This window comes from Ursus maritimus, unplaced genomic scaffold (assembly GCF_017311325.1).
Source record: "Ursus maritimus isolate PB19 unplaced genomic scaffold, ASM1731132v1 scaffold_35, whole genome shotgun sequence".
NCBI lineage: Eukaryota > Metazoa > Chordata > Mammalia > Carnivora > Ursidae > Ursus > Ursus maritimus.
This window is the reverse complement of record NW_024426119.1, coordinates 25,447,527-25,463,878: the sequence shown is the minus strand read 5'-3', so window position 1 is coordinate 25,463,878 and position 16,352 is coordinate 25,447,527. Positions and strand designations below refer to the sequence as shown.

Below are 16,352 nucleotides of genomic sequence, written 5' to 3'. Positions count from 1 at the left end.
GGCACAGCGGTTAAGCGTCTGCCTTCGGCTCAGGGCGTGATCCCGGCGTTATGGGATCGAGCCCCACATCAGGCTCTTCCGCTGTGAGCCTGCTTCTTCCTCTCCCACTCCCCCTGCTTGTGTTCCCTCTCTTGCTGGCTGTCTTTATCTCTGTCGAATAAATAAATAAAATCTTAAAAAAAAAAAAAAAGAATTTAGGGCTAAGGCTTGAGTAATGCTGGGAATTTGGCAATGCCTTTAGTAAGGATCCGATGAGGGGCAACAGGACCATCAGCTCCCTGGACATTTGCGAGACAGCTTGGGCATTTTATTGGGGGGGTTGTGCAGAGACAAGCTGTACTGGATGTTTTTCAGGCTGGGGGAAGGGAAGCAGATTGGAGTTTAATTAAAATTCTAATCCCAACTTAGCCCATCTTCTTGCCAAGTCAGCAGCCAGCATTTCTGTTTGTGGTTCTGGTGATCTTGCTGTGATGACATACATAGTTACCTCAAAAACTCTTGCAAATGTGCCTCAAACTTCAATATGCTCACCAGATGCTTCCATCAGGCCTGGCCTGTTGCCATCTTTGGCCTGTGTTTTCAGAGATACCTCACCCACCACTGCCAGGGCTCCTGGTGGGAGGGGGCACCGGAGAGAGCCCGTGGTGAAAATTGAACTGATTACAAATGAGAAAGTTTCATCACACCATGGAGATCTTTCCAAACTGTTTCTGTTTTCCAGGTAGCTAAGTGGGATTTCTGAGGAGGGGCTGCTCTGACTTCATCTTGGCCCACCATGAGGTTCTTCCTGCTTTGTGCCTACATGCTGCTTCTGGTGATTTCCCAGCTGAGGGCAGTCAGCTTTCCTGAAGATGATGAACCCCTCAATACTGTTGATTATCACTGTAAGTCATCTAAAGAACATTCTTCCTTTCCGAGAAGGGAGCTTTTTTGGTTTCGATCCTCTAAGTATATTTGTTTTTAGAAAGAGAGTTTTATATGTCTTCAAACTGTTTTTGCATATTAATTGATCCAGAGTCATTTCTTACTGTTTGGAGAAAATGGGACAGCTTTGTTGGTTGCTTTTCTAAAGCAACCCATGTATGGGTTATATATTTTCTGTTAAAAGAAAAAAGACCATTTGCTAACATTCACCGTCGTTTATTCATTTATATGCAAGACCTTAAGAGAGGAATTTAGTTAAAACCCTTCTACAACTAGTATATACAGCTAATCAATGCTGTATATTGATTCTTCAGCTCCATAATCCTGACTGATGGTTTAGCCCATTTTTACTTGCAGATTCAAAGCAATATCCGGTTTTTAGAGGACGCCCTTCAGGCAATGAATCCCAGCACAGGCTGGACTTTCAGCTGATGTTGAAAATTCGAGACACACTTTATATTGCTGGCAGGTAATTTTCCTCTCGTTGGTTTATTAGATTAAAATTCTTTTCTCTTGTGGTGCTTGCATTAATGTGTCTAGTTCATGAAAAACTAATATGTGATTGTGATCAAAAATTGCAAGTAGCCAAAAATATTCACTGAGAAGAGTCAGTGTTGTGTACCAGGAACAAAATACAGAGCTAAAGCCTTCAGCGGTGCTATTTTATTACTGCCATCAAGAAATCATACACCATTCTTTATTCCTAAAGCAGCAGGGAAAAAAAAATCTTTCTTTATTCTCTTTTAACTTGGAATTATTCAAGCAAATATTAGAAATATGCCTATGCTAATAGCAAGTAGCAGTTTGACCCATGCCTGAAGAGAAGTGCTTTCTTTGCTCCCTAACCACAGTGATATATAAAGCATCTCACTAATGAAAAAGTCCTCTTTGTTGACTTTGTTGGAGACAGAGAAAAACCTAATGATCTCCAAAATACAATAAAGGCAGATCTGTAAAAAATAAAATAAGAAGCAGCAGCTTAACATTTTTATGCATTCACCTGATATGACTTACTGCCTCGTTTCCAACAGGGATCAAGTTTATACAGTAAACTTAAGTGAAATCCCCAAAACAGAAGTAATACCGAGCAAGGTGAGCAAGTGAAATTTATTTGCATTCCCGCAGAACTTGGATAATGTCTCCCTCTCCTCCAAAAATTTTCAGTTAAAATACTGAACTTTGGTTTTGCTTGATTAATACAGAAACTGACATGGCGGTCAAGACAACAGGACCGAGAAAACTGTGCTATGAAAGGCAAACATAAAGTAAGTAAAACAGATAAGTTATCTGCCAGACTTCGTCTTTACGTGGGCTTCATCCCACAATGTCAACATACGAAATGTCTAACAGTAATTCAATTATTACTTTCTTTAGGATGAATGCCACAACTTTATTAAAGTATTTGTTCCAAGAAACGATGAGATGGTTTTTGTATGTGGTACCAATGCGTTTAATCCCATGTGTAGATACTACAGGGTGAGTATATTTCACATGGTGTGCTTTTTTTATCAACTTTTTTTTCTTCACCGTCATGCTGTTAGAGTTGAATCCTTTCTGCTCTAACCCATTTATCTCTAATGCTATGGAAGAATAAAGACAAAATTCTTCAAATAGAATTTCAGTACAAATAAAAGCAGTATTGCCTTCAAACAGGTCCATTGAACAGATGTGACACCAGCTATTTATTTTTCTTTTATAGTTGAATACCTTAGAGTATGACGGGGAGGAAATTAGTGGCCTGGCAAGATGCCCATTTGATGCCAGACAAACCAATGTTGCCCTTTTTGCTGGTAAGATCCGTTAGTGTAATGAATATAAATGATTAATGACATTGAAGGTAAAAGGGAATTTAAAGGAAGAAAAAAGCTCATACCCGGGGTAGCTACCTTGATATAGGTGTTTCACAGTCAGGAGCTATGAAAAATATTTCCGAAAAAGAGGATTTAAAAGTGAGCATAAGTGTTCTGACACTTAGCTCTGTTGTTAACTCGGTCAATGACCCTGAATGAGTTGCTTAACTTTTTGATACTTAGATCCTTACGCTGTAAAATGAGGTGATACCATGGGGCAACCTGTCACAGGTTGATCTTGAGCGTCAGGTCTGGGTTTATTTGTGAACATAGGGATAGCAGGTGAAAGCACTCCGAAAGCTATAACACACTACATAGGATAACACACTACAGGATAATTATGGTTATTTTACCCAAATTATAACTCTGGTTTCAGATGGAAAGCTTTATTCTGCCACAGTGGCTGACTTCTTGGCCAGCGATGCTGTTATTTATCGAAGCATGGGCGATGGATCTGCCCTTCGTACAATAAAATATGATTCCAAATGGATAAAAGGTACCCTTGAAAAGTAGCGTTGTGGGATTGCCAAGGGTAGTGGGATGGCCACGTGGGAACAGGAGCTGTGGCATCAGAGGCTCAGTGCATGACTTTATATTGTTTATTTAGAACAAGGACAAGTTGCTTGGGTTGTAAGCGGGAGCGTTGACAAGGAAAGAGGAAATTAGTAGCCATGTCAGAAAAGTAGACTCATCTACGATTTTATCCCGGTTGACCTCAAAAAAGAGAGACCTCAGTTCTGTGTGCCAACTTGCCTGCCTCTAAATACACATAATGTTCCTTGTCCACTCCCATCTACCTATCCTGCAGAGTTGACACTGAGAATTGATTGGCTCATCTCCGCGGAGCCATTTCGTTCTTTGAAGTCTAGATATCAAGGTCTTTTATTCTCCATGCAAGAAGTTTTCTTCCCTAGTTAAATAGGTTAATGAATAAATCTGTTGAAACAGAGACCTTTGCTGTAGGTTTTTTACAGTTCCCGTAGGTTTTTTACAGTCCATTAGCTGACATGAAAGGCTGTGGGTTCCTTGAAGCTTCGGCACACCCACATTGGGACTCCTTGAGCGCCTTGGTGTCTTGGAGTTCTCCCTGGCTTGTGCATAGCTGTGCGACGTCTGTCAGTCATGCCTAGGAGCTGGGGTCTTGTGCTAATTGAATTATCCTTTAGGAACCAGTTTGTTTTCGATTTTTCTTTCAGAGCCACATTTTCTTCATGCCATAGAATATGGAAACTATGTCTATTTCTTCTTTCGAGAAATTGCTGTAGAACATAATAATTTAGGCAAGGCAAGTATACGCACTTGACTTGTATTCTGGACTTGTACTGCATGGAATCGAGCCCGCTTTGGTAGAGTGATGCTCTTTGCATGTTTCCAGCACTCGGTGCATTTAAGGCCAAGTGCAGAGAAGGGATTTGCTTATCACGAGAATAATTGCTGGAAAACACCTGAACAATGGCCAGAGTGAGAACAGCAGCCTTGGGCCTTGAGAAGGTTTCCTTTTTTCTGTCCCTACAGAGAGTGTTCTACAGGCACCCTTGAGCTACCCTTTAACGCTTTAGAAATCTGTTGATCGTTTATTCTTTCTCAGTATCAAAAGGCAGGATGGAAGGTAGAGGCCCCTATTCAATTTTGAGTGCTTCAGTGAAAGCCAATAAAATTTTTAAGCATCACCACCTCGTTTTGCCAAGTGTAAGGATGGCACATTTCATTAAGGATAGAAGAGACAAGGTGTGGGGATGCTTTGCATTTCCCCAGGCTGGTCAACAGCTCACTTCTTGGGGAGCTCGTTCGGCAGAACAGGAAAATGGCCCTCTTTTCTCCCAGGTAAATCTAGTTTACATTCTTTCTGGACGAATCCCTAGAGAGAAGATTGCTAGATTCTTTTGAGCCAGACGTATCTTTAGCACTTTTTTGCCCCTCCCTTAAAATAGCAGCTTTTCCTTTCCATTCCCAGTCCGTGCGCGTAACCCTGTGGCTTTGCTTTCGTCCCCTGGGCAGGCTGTGTATTCCCGTGTGGCCCGCATATGTAAAAATGACATGGGTGGCTCCCAGCGGGTCCTGGAGAAACACTGGACTTCATTTCTGAAGGCTCGGCTTAACTGCTCTGTCCCCGGAGATTCGTTTTTCTACTTTGATGTCCTGCAGTCTATTACAGACATCATACAAATCAACGGCATCCCCACTGTGGTCGGGGTGTTCACCACACAGCTCAACAGGTGAGAACAGAGCCCTGGAACTTCACAGGCTGCTCTGCACTTGCTTCTGGGACCCAGGAGTGGGCCTCCTGTTGCCTGATACTTTTCCTGATGCTGTTCCCCTTTGCAGCATTCCTGGGTCTGCAGTGTGTGCATTTAGCATGGATGACATTGAAAAGGTATTCAAAGGACGGTTTAAAGAACAGAAAACTCCAGATTCTGTGTGGACAGCAGTCCCCGAAGACAAAGTACCGAAGCCAAGGTAAAGAAAAAAAGACAGAAAGTGGTTTTTGTCTTTGACAAAACCCTCTGGTCACTGGAAGCCTCCATCCTCCAAGAGCAGAGGGGCCAACCTCCCGTGCCAGGAAGGGGTCCCCGGGGGGCACTGCACACAGAGCCGGTCCACAGAGCCCTGCGGGGGTGAATGTGGAGAGCCTGCTGAGTGCAGGGAGAGAGCGCTGCTGCTCTGGTTTTGCTCATTCTCCTTTCTTTCTTGGCCTCTTCTTTCAGAATGGACACTTATCCCTTAGATACAGTTTGTGAGGGGGAAAAACACACTGTTTTCCTTTCAGGCCTGGCTGTTGTGCAAAGCATGGCCTTGCCGAAGCTTATAAAACCTCCATCGATTTCCCTGACGAAACCCTGTCGTTCATCAAATCCCACCCACTAATGGACTCGGCCGTCCCACCTATTGCCGACGAGCCGTGGTTCACAAAGACTCGGATCAGGTAAGCCTGAAGGCAACAGCCACCCACTCCCCTCTAACACCTTCTCTTCCTGTTGGCCTCCCCCTCTGACCTGGCCTACCTCCTCTGGCAGGTACAGACTGACGGCCATCGCTGTTGACCACACTGCTGGGCCCCACCAGAACTACACAGTCATCTTTGTTGGCTCTGAAGCTGGCGTGGTGCTCAAAGTTTTGGCAAAGACCAGCCCTTTCTCTTTGAATGACAGCGTATTACTGGAAGAGATTGAAGCCTACAACCATGCAAAGTAGGTGTATTTTAACGAGGAGGCTTTTCAGCGCGGCTCAAAACTTTCCGGCATGTATTTCATCTAGGAATTTCCTTCGAGCCCCGAGAAATTAGCAGTGGTTTGGCATATGAGTGTTTGGGGGTTTTTTTCCTTAGTGAAATAAATCCTGAGTTTGTTGTTTTTCCTGAGTTCGCTAGACCTAGGATGGTGGGAAATGGATGAGTTTAAAAATAATTCGCCCTCGTTTTTCATCTATGGGCAGTGAGAACAGGTTAGCACCCACCCCTGATACCCTGCAGGTTTATTTTTGGCTGCTATCTGCAAGTATGCACATGAGCTCGATCGCAGTACAATTCTTCCAACCGCTGATATAAAAGATAACTGGACCATTAAAACAAACAAGAAGTAGGTGAGAGAAATGGAGCAAAGGAGACTAAAGAGAGATCCAGAAACATCTAGCACAGCAAGATTTAAGTGCACTGAAACACTGTCCTTTTTCTTCCCTATGGTCTAAAATCGTCTTCACAAACACAGTTGCCTTGTCACCAGAACAAGAAAGCAATCTTAAAAAAAACTCTTTGTCCAACCTGAAGTTTAACCAATTGTGCAGAGCAGCAGAAGATCAAACAGATTATTACTTCCCAAACTGTGTACTTAACTGGTTTGCTACTGAGAAGATTCCTCAGGACCTCCAGCTCTTAATAATTGCAAAACCAAACCCCCGCTTGCTTTGTATATTTCATTTAGCTTTCGACTTACTAAACATATGGCTTCAAAAATGTATCCCCAAATACAGGTGTAATGCTGAGAGTGAGGAGGACAGAAAGGTCATCTCATTACAGTTGGATAAAGACCATCACGCTGTGTACGTGGCGTTCTCCAGCTGCATTATTCGCCTCCCCCTCAGTCGCTGTGAGCGTTATGGATCCTGTAAAAAGTAAGCTGACGTTTCTTTCCTTACCATGGGTCTTGCAGCATCGTGACGTTTGATGATGAGAAAATCCAAGTTTCATTCTTTGGTTTTATACAGGTCTTGTGTTGCATCTCGGGACCCATACTGTGGCTGGTTAAGCCAGGGGGCCTGTGGCAGAGTGACCCCAGGGATGCTGTAAGTATGTTCGTGTCACCTTAGCCAGGATCTTCAGAGAGCTGCCTCTGTCTTCTCTGGGGTCTCTAAAGCTAGACATTTTAGAAAAATTCCAATAGTACTATTTTTGTTCTTTTCTTCCTCTCTTTTCTTTTTTTGATATGGGGGAGGTAAAAAAGAGGGAAGGGAAGGGAAGGGAAGGGAAGGGAAGGGAAGGGAAGGGAAGGGAAGGGAAGGGAAGGGAAGGGAAGGAAAAAAACCCGGGGCTGTAAGAAAGAAGGGAGATTGTAGACAAGATAATACCTGAGGGAAATGGATGGAGAGAACAAACAATTCTCTCTCCTCTCTTAAACATTCTAGTGGCCAGATACTGAACAGAAATACTCGTTTTAGCAAGCTGTGTTGAAATGTCCATTTTTTCTCTGTGTCCGTTCTTACTAATCGGTCTGTGTTCTTGGTTCTGCTCTGGTTGTCACTTGTGTCCCTATGAAGGCTGTTAACCGAAGACTTCTTTGCTTTCCATAACCACAGCGTTGGAGGATATGAACAAGACACAGAATACGGCAACACGGCCCACCTAGGGGACTGCCATGGTAAGCCCGGACATTCCTCCCCCTTCTGGCAATTCTTTTTGACCACATTTGCACGTGAACATTATTTTACAATCAGCCTTTTAATGACTCAGGACACATACCACCTAGCATTTAACTTAAACTTCGCAAAAGCTGAGCTGTTTGGTCATGGGGATGCGTTAGAGAAGAATCTTACTTTTTTTTTTTTTCCTTCACCACTTACAATTTTGTAGAAAATCTAGAGAAAGGTAGTCTAACCAGTAGGTTAATCTTTTAATTTGTAGTCTTTTCTTTTGACTTTTTTAGTTAATTGGAATTCATAAATTTTTGCTTTCTTTTGGTTACTTTTTACTGATTACTTGTTCCTTTAATTCTTTTAGAAATTTTGCCTACTTCAACTACCCCAGATTACAAAATATTTGGCGGTCCAACATCTGGTTAGTTTTTTTTAATTTTTTTGAATTAACAACCTTTTCTTTCCTTCAGTTCAGCATTTTCAGCCCCTTCTCCCCTCCTTTTGCGCAGTTTGGCAGTCCCTCATGTTTCTGCTTTGACTCATAATCCCACCGATGGTACTGAGAGACTTTTTCTTACCCAGCACTCCACCCCTGTGTAGCATGTGAACAGTTCATCATTGACCAAGGCACATCCCGTAAGAAAAATCGAATGGATTCACATAGACTGCATTCCAGCTGCACGCCCGCCCACCCGAGCTTTTCTTCTCTCTCACCCCTGTGCATTGTGGATGCTCCCTCTGGCCATCGATCCTGAATGGATGGCAGAATCTCATTATTTCCCCCTTCTCTCCTCGCCTTTCCTAAGACCTAGTAAACAAATACGCATTTCCCTAAAATGTGTATTTATACATTTGAGACATCTTTTTTTGAATGGTTTGCGGTGAGCCCGGGAATCTTTGAATGCTGTGGTCTCAGTGGTGTGCAGAAGGCTCCCGCTGGAGGAAGCTGGTGTCTGCTGTCTGAAGGTGTTCAGGGGGCTCTCCGTGCCCGTCTGTCTGTATCTGTTCTGGAGTCTTCATCTGCGACCATTGCACCAGTCTGAACGGGGGTCTCCAGAATTTTCACCTAAAACCGTATGCTTACATTCTGAGGGAAAATCTCCTTTGTGGAAATCAGTAACACACGTGTGAAGAGGTTAAGTCACTTCCGGTCCTCCCGCTGCTTCTAAAGGTCGCAGCAGGAGAAAAGGATGGCCGATCTCATGTATCCGAGCATCCTTATTCAGCTTATAAATGCCATTTCTTTTGCATGAGTTGCTGCTAATTCTTTGGAAGAAGTTCCCTGAGCGTGTTGAAGGCACAGGCGAGGTTCCCCCGGCTTCGGTGTTTTACCGTGGATGGCGTGAGGCCTCCGTGCACGGATGGACGGGAGGTCTGTGGTAGAGCAGGACGGCGTGCTCTATCGGGCCAAAACTCAAGTGTTCACGTGCACCGAGCCAGGTGTTTCCTGATGGTGACCCCGTAGGTTCCCCAGAGAAGTTCATGCAGTCTCCAGCCGCTCAGGAAAATGCTCTTAGACATACACACAAAAAGAAATGAACTGACGCCGTCTCACAAAAAGACGAGAAAGTAGCAGATCATCTTTGGCATTTGTCTGACCTTTTCCACAAGGGTCATTAATCACCCTAGGGGCTTCGGTAGGAGCGTTTTCAGTGTCTCTAGTTTTGAAATCTGCTTAATTGGTCTTTATGGTTAATTTTTAGGTTTTCCTTTTCTCTTGCAAGAAAGAGGTTCGGTGTGTTTTTTCTGAAATCCTAGAACAGGCTTTCTCATAAAATTGACTGAAACGTTACTTAGAAATGCAACAGAGCAGTCAGAGAAATCCGCCCGCACTACCCGCGTTAATAAAAATCTGTTTGCCACCACAGACATGGAGGTATCTTCATCATCTGTTACCACAATGGCAAGTATCCCAGAAATCACACCTAAAGTGATTGATACCTGGAGACCTAAACTGACGAGCTCCCGGAAATTTGTAGTTCAAGATGACCCAAACACTTCTGATTTTACTGATCCTTTATCAGGTATCCCAAAGGGTAAGGCCTCACCAGGGAACTCATCTTTCGCTGAGTGGAAACCTGATTCCTGATACCTCTGAGGAGCCGGTGGGCGTAGGGCTTCCTGGAGGTGGGCTGGCACAGCTCTGCCGCTGTTCACGCCACCTCCCCTGGCGGCCCTCGCTCCCGTTTCTGGGCTTGTAAGCAGTGCCTTCCTGCGCAGACCAAAGAGGTGGGAAGCCGTGAAAGAAAGGGGTGATAAGATAGCCACTCGGCCAGTCTAGTCTGTGTTGGTTTCTGCCTGAAGACGCTGAGAGTCTGCTCCACGTCAGAGAATTTCCAGGACCACCCCAACAACATCAAAACTCATTAATTGCAAATATCCTGGTATCAGATGTTTGGTCTAATAGGCTTTCCCAGCCGTCTGCTTAGCTTCGATTCCAAATGCAATATGAGAAGGATAGGCAAGGGGCTAGCGAGTTGCTTGCACGTCACAAGCAATAAAACGTAACAGAGCACTTGTCCATAACTATCACTTTCAGCCCTTAATAGAAGCAGTTATAAAACAGCTGCCTGTTGAGTTAGTTTATTAGACATACTACTCTGGGAAAAAAAAAAAATCTCTTCTTTGGTGCTTAGTAAACTATGGTATCAGGTTTCCAATCAGTTTTTATGCCAGTACATTGTCATTTATGATTTACATCTGTTGATTTGGGTTTTATATGTTTTCATTGTAAACAGTTTTATAATCATTCCTTCTGTTTTGTTGCCTTTGTAATATCATTTCTTTCTACTTTTCTTTCTTTGTCTTTCCCAATGCCACTGAATTCCATAATCCCGAACATTGATTAAAAGCAACTAATGTTCAAAAAGCCTTAGTACTAATCTCAAGCAACAGAATCTTCAAAATTATCCTGACTTAACCTTATCCTGGGATAGCTGTGCTTGTAGCATGTAACAGACTTGGATACCTCTTAAACTAACATTTCTTTGATTGACTGTTATAGATGTCTGTGGTTGCATTAAAAACCCCAATAATTACAAACTAATCCACTCTTCTTCTAGTCTAACTTAAGTATTTCTTAAATATCTCAAGACAGTTGGATAATATCACTTGACTACTACATATTATACTTCTTTAGACCGTCTGGATTTCTTTCTTAGCAAGCAATTCAAGACTACTTCGCTCCAAGATGGAATGGGAAAAACAATATCAAAGCAAACATGGAAGTCCATATTTGTAGTTAGCAATGACCAAGCAGGCGCTTTTCGTTTGTGAACCAATTGTGTGCCTTTATTCTAGTTAAGATAGCATAATTATATTAGCATAATTATTTTCACATAATGTACATTTATGCCAATCCATACATTTTCCTAATTCCTGCAGTTGCCCTGCAATCCTGATGTATGAATTAGGAGAAAACCATGAGACAAAACATTTTAAAACATTTCTAAATTGGCCACTTAGAAAATACGTACTTTCTGACTCTAATTTTTAGACCCCAAAACTCTACAAATTTTGAATATTAGGTAACAACTACTTAAGAGGGATTTGGGGGGGGAAGGCACATACGGATCAGTGGGAGATCAGAGTTATCCTGGCATTTGCAGCAATCTTATATGTCTCTGGGGATCCGATCATGACTCGAGAAAAATATATAGATGGAATTTTAGAACTCTCTGACCCTCCTGGCTAAGCATATGGACCATGTGGAGGTAGTACTGGCTCAATGGAAGCCATTTGCTGGTTAATATCGTTGGAAAGAAGCACCTCACTCAGACTCTTTTCCTGAATGTCTGTTGCAGGTGTGCGATGGGAGGTCCAGTCGGGAGAGTCCAACCAGATGGTCCACATGAATGTCCTCATCACCTGTGTCTTTGCTGCTTTTGTTTTGGGTGCGTTCATTGCAGGTGTCGCAGTATACTGCTATCGTGACATGTTTGTTCGGAAAAACAGAAAGATTCACAAAGATGCAGAATCTGCCCAGTCGTGCACAGACTCCAGTGGGAGTTTTGCCAAACTGAATGGTCTCTTTGACAGCCCGGTCAAGGAATATCAACAGAATATCGATTCTCCCAAATTGTACAGTAACCTGCTGACCAGTCGGAAAGAGCTGCCACCCAATGGAGATACTAAATCCATGGTCATGGACCATCGAGGCCAACCACCCGAGCTGGCTGCTCTCCCCACGCCTGAGTCTACACCTGTCCTTCACCAGAAGACCCTGCAGGCCATGAAGAGCCACTCAGACAAGGCCCATGGCCATGGGGCTTCAAGGAAAGAAACCCCACAGTTTTTCCCTTCTAGTCCACCACCCCACTCCCCATTAAGTCACGGGCATATCCCCAGTGCCATTGTTCTTCCTAATGCTACTCATGACTACAACACGTCTTTCTCAAACTCCAACGCTCACAAAGCTGAAAAGAAGCTTCAAAACATTGACCACCCACTTACAAAGTCATCCAGTAAAAGAGATCACCGGCGTTCTGTGGATTCCAGAAATACCCTCAATGATCTTCTGAAGCATCTAAATGACCCAAACAGCAACCCCAAAGCCATCATGGGAGATATCCAGATGGCCCACCAGACCCTAATGCTGGATCCTGTGGGACCTATGTCTGAGGTCCCACCCAAGGTCCCTAACCGGGAGGCATCACTATACTCTCCTCCTTCAACTCTCCCCAGAAACAGCCCAACCAAGCGAGTGGACGTCCCCACCACTCCTGGAGTCCCAATGACTTCCCTGGAAAGACAAAGGGGTTACCACAAAAATTCCTCCCAGAGGCACTCTATATCTGCAATGCCTAAAAACTTAAACTCACCAAATGGTGTTTTGTTATCTAGACAGCCTAGTATGAACCGTGGAGGCTATATGCCCACCCCCACTGGGGCAAAGGTGGACTATATTCAGGGAACACCAGTGAGTGTTCATCTGCAGCCTTCCCTCTCCAGACAGAGCAGCTATACCAGTAATGGCACCCTTCCTAGGACGGGACTAAAGAGGACACCGTCCTTAAAACCTGATGTGCCACCAAAGCCTTCATTTGTTCCTCAAACCACGTCTGTCAGACCACTGAACAAATACACTTACTAGGCCTCAAGTGTGCTATTCTCCGTGTGGCTTTATCCTGTCCGTGTTGTTGAGAGGATGATGTTGTAAGGGTACCTTAAGATAAGAGACTCCCTTGTATTTTAAGAGAACCAAGTGGCCAAAGAAACTCTTTCTAACTTTGGCAACATCAGAACTTGCCACATGTAGCTACTACAGCAAAGCTTCTGTGTACTTGCCCGAAAACAAAGGAAGGTGCTGGTCATTCCATTTCTTTTGTTTGAAGCTAAAGAGATGTGTAGCTCCCAGGGGCTACCCTACCAGTATAGAGAGCTGATACAGTACTCAGAAGGATCTGTGAGCAAATACTTGAAAATGGGTTCAACTTAGACTACCATTATGTGTGGTCTTCCCATTAAATGTGAACATTTTAATTGTATGCATTCACCTTGCCTCTTGCACAAATGTCAAAAAACATTGGTAATGTCTCAAAGAAATGAACGTGTAGATTACCAAACAATTTGCTAAAAATTCAGTCTTTGACCCAAACTGTAGCATTTTTTTCAAGGGTGGCATTTTTTTTCATGCCACCAATGAACTGTGGTGTGTGTGCGTATGTGTGTGCGTGTGTGCACGTGTGTGTGTGTGTGTGTGTAAGTGTGTGTGTGTTCTGTACCCACTAGGATTTGTTTTGGTGCCCATTGCATCTTTTTTGTGCTATGGACTTGTTTACATTGAGCATGACTGAACAAGAGACAATAACTTCTTCCCACAGCAGTCCATTGGGTTCAGCTTTGAGAAAAGAAATAAAATCAAGGCTGATTTGACCATCAAAATGATTAACTTGACTCACATGGTCCCCAATGCCAGAATGTAAGAGTTCTAAATAATTTTGTGCTGCTATTCATTAAAACTTCTATTACAGTCTTGCCAGCTCAAGGAGATAGAGATGTTAAGAGGTACCCTTGATTTATCCACCAGTATTCAGTAGTACAATTTACCTGTCCACTGTGAATCCAAGCCTGACTCACTGTATTTAACCTTGGACACACTAATAAGGTTTTATTTTGATGTTGTTTGGTTTCTCCCAAGTAGTACAATTTCTCTTCCTTTAACTCCTCCTACCCCCAAGATAAAGAGCAAAACCAAACAGAAGACAAAAGAAGGAAATATGAAAGGAATTCGAATTGGCCTAACAGAGAGATTCTCTGAAAACCGAACAGTGGTGCAGTCATGTTGTCTGTGTTGTGTTCTATTAGAATTTTCTTCTAAGTCATGCAGGTAATGACAATATACTGTAAATATTACATGTGAGTTTACCTGAATCTGTGCATTTTGTGCCTTATTCATGAGAATGATAGAAGTACTAAAATATGTCAAGTGTTTTCAGTATAGCACATCATTTACTGAGTGCCAGTTGTAAATGTTTTTCAACCAGCACCTGAAAAGACTTTTAAAAACTCATAAAAACAACCTAGAACAATTAATTGTCAAACAATCCACCCAAATAGCAGCATTACAACCTTTGCCATGATAAACATTCCACTCCTGCTTTCCCAAGGATGAAACAGTGATAATGTGAAGTCAAATGAGGTTTCTCGGGTAATGTGACATCTGCGGGAACCGTAGAGTCATTGATTCATAGTTTTGCAGAAGCCACTTACAGTTGATGATGTGTAACCCTGAGGACTGTTTCAGTTAATATGCTGCACACCACACCATGGTTTATTGAACCTAATCTAGAAAGTATCAAGGCAGGGGAATGCTCCCGACTTAGTCACACAAGTAAATTCAACTGATTTCTTGTGGTAACACTGATGATCTGTACCACTTGGGGGAGGATGGGTTGCAGAAGACCAGAGCATTTTTATGCAGATTGTAGAATACTGATACAGTTATTCTTTTCCTTTGAGAATATTGTTTTATAAAGAACGTGATTCCCTGAGATCTCTGGAAACTCAAAAACTAGAACGTCTGTTCTTGAAACACGTCAGCTTTGCAACTAAAATATTACAGATTAATAATAAATTAAACCAACCAATGATAAACACTACTCAGTCCACCGCCAACACACGTGTTTGAATTCACCTTACCAATATTAATCCCAGCGTGCGGAAAATGGCACCATAACTCTATGTGAACCCGGATAACATTTTGTAACATTGTGCTGCCTTGTAGTTTGTAATGTGAGTTCTATCAGTATTTATGTTGAAATTTCTAACATAAAATCTAGTCTCTATCCTGTTAATTTAATTTTTAAATGCTTTATCCATTTGTGCAAAGGTAAACACAGATTGTATCTTTTTTAATGGTACGGCATAAAAAGTAACCCTAAAGTGAAGTGGCTCTATACTGTTTTATAGAGTACTTTAACATGTATAGATATCTTGTAAACTTGTATTGTGGATGTGTAAATAATATGTACTTTGGGTTTTTAACACCGCATGTAAAGTCAAAATAAAATATACAAATCATTATAGCCTGTCTTGATATTGAAGAGGTTAATGACTCACCATGTTTAAGATATTTTTTATGGTCAATCAACACCACTGAGAGTTTCCTTCAAAATATACTTATCTGGAATACCTGCTACTTGGTCATGGTTCCGCCACCATTCTCTTCTCGGAAAGCTGATACTGATAGGCAGAGGCCCCGAAAACCTGAGAAAGGAGTCAGAAAGCCCGATGAACTGCACCTGTCGCAACAGGCAAACGCTTCAGGCTCACATGCCGGCGACTCGCCTGGTCCACACACCTGGCGCGGCAGGCCTTTTTAACGTGCATGATTTGTATTCCCGCGTGAAAATTTTGATGTCATCTTAGTCCAGAATTACAGCCGGCAAACCAGGTTCCTGTGAACGTTTCTTGCTATTGGGTAGACGGCATTTCTCAGTTACGTTGTTTTCATTGACTAGACTACGTTGAGACACCTTCCCCAAATATCGAAATGGAAGACAAAATTATGACCCCATTCGGTCCTGCCTTTAGCATGGGGTGAGCTGGTGGCCGCTGTCCTTGCCTCTTGTGGGTGTTGAGGGTGTCACAACACTTCCGGGAGAGACAAGAGGAGTGTCTGTAGCAATCTCTGTGCCCTTGGTTCTAGCTGCTGCTCCTGACCCAAGCCCCTCCGTACCTCCTTCCAGAGCCCCAGCAGCATCTCTGCAGAGGCAGAAGCCGCCATATTCCTGTCTGGGCCTTGTTCTCCGTCATGGTGTCATCACATTAGGCTGCTGTATTAGTTATTAGTTCAGTGGTATTCCGGGGTCCTTTTTCATTCCTATCATGGCATACTCTCATCTAGAGATGCGAGGGAGGGTTTGCAGGGACCCTCTCCTGAGAGGGAAAGACAGGTGGGAGGCGATTTGCCCCTTTTTACAGCTACCACCGCTGTAGCTGGTACTCAGCGAGGCGGTGCCTGCCACAGGTCATGGAGGCTGGCTTGGCCCTCGAAACCCTGTCCCACCATTGCGGGAAGGCTGGGTCAGCCTGTAGCCCTCTGCAGTGCTGGAGAAGTGGGTGGAAGGTTTTCTCCCATCCCACTGACTTGCAGAAGTTGATTTATAGCTCTTATGGTTTGGACAAATGAGGGAAGGAAGAGACAATTAAGGAAACTCTATCTTCAACCTTGTTTCTTCCTGGGCTTCCTGGTCATTGATTTCTCCTTCATTTACATTGCCTATTTCTATT

General features: G+C 43.2%; 1 protein-coding gene across 4 annotated transcripts; it reads left to right on the top strand.

Annotated features, from left to right (window-relative positions):
* The first annotated feature begins 731 nt into the window (after positions 1-731).
* SEMA6D (semaphorin 6D) lies at positions 732-15,145 on the top strand. Of its 4 annotated transcripts, none has more exons than XM_008705925.2 (18): positions 732-884; positions 1,282-1,393; positions 1,956-2,016; positions 2,127-2,189; positions 2,299-2,400; positions 2,624-2,714; positions 3,151-3,270; positions 3,971-4,059; positions 4,773-4,990; positions 5,100-5,231; positions 5,542-5,697; positions 5,789-5,962; positions 6,741-6,881; positions 6,975-7,052; positions 7,563-7,624; positions 7,984-8,040; positions 9,488-9,655; positions 11,423-15,145. In XM_008705925.2, exons 1-18 carry the CDS (start codon positions 776-778, stop codon positions 12,709-12,711), a joined length of 3,222 nt encoding a protein of 1,073 aa, XP_008704147.1. In that variant the 5' UTR covers positions 732-775; the 3' UTR covers positions 12,712-15,145. The 4 variants fall into 4 exon arrangements, with proteins under 4 accessions (XP_008704147.1, XP_008704145.1, XP_008704149.1 ...); XM_008705923.2 differs by having other exon boundaries at positions 7,524-7,624; XM_008705927.2 differs by lacking the exon at positions 9,488-9,655.
* Positions 15,146-16,352: the final 1,207 nt, after the last annotated feature.

What these genes read in the sequence shown, in the direction of transcription:
- SEMA6D (XM_008705923.2), top strand. Translation starts at nt 776, where the DNA reads ATGAGGTTCTTCCTGCTTTGTGCCTACATGCTGCTTCTGGTGATTTCC. An exon ending in TGATTCCAAATGGATAAAAG is followed by an intron (nt 3,271 to 3,970) that starts GTACCCTTGAAA and finishes TTTTTCTTTCAG; the next exon opens with AGCCACATTTTCTTCATGCC. An exon ending in TTTATCAGGTATCCCAAAGG is followed by an intron (nt 9,656 to 11,422) that starts GTAAGGCCTCAC and finishes TGTCTGTTGCAG; the next exon opens with GTGTGCGATGGGAGGTCCAG.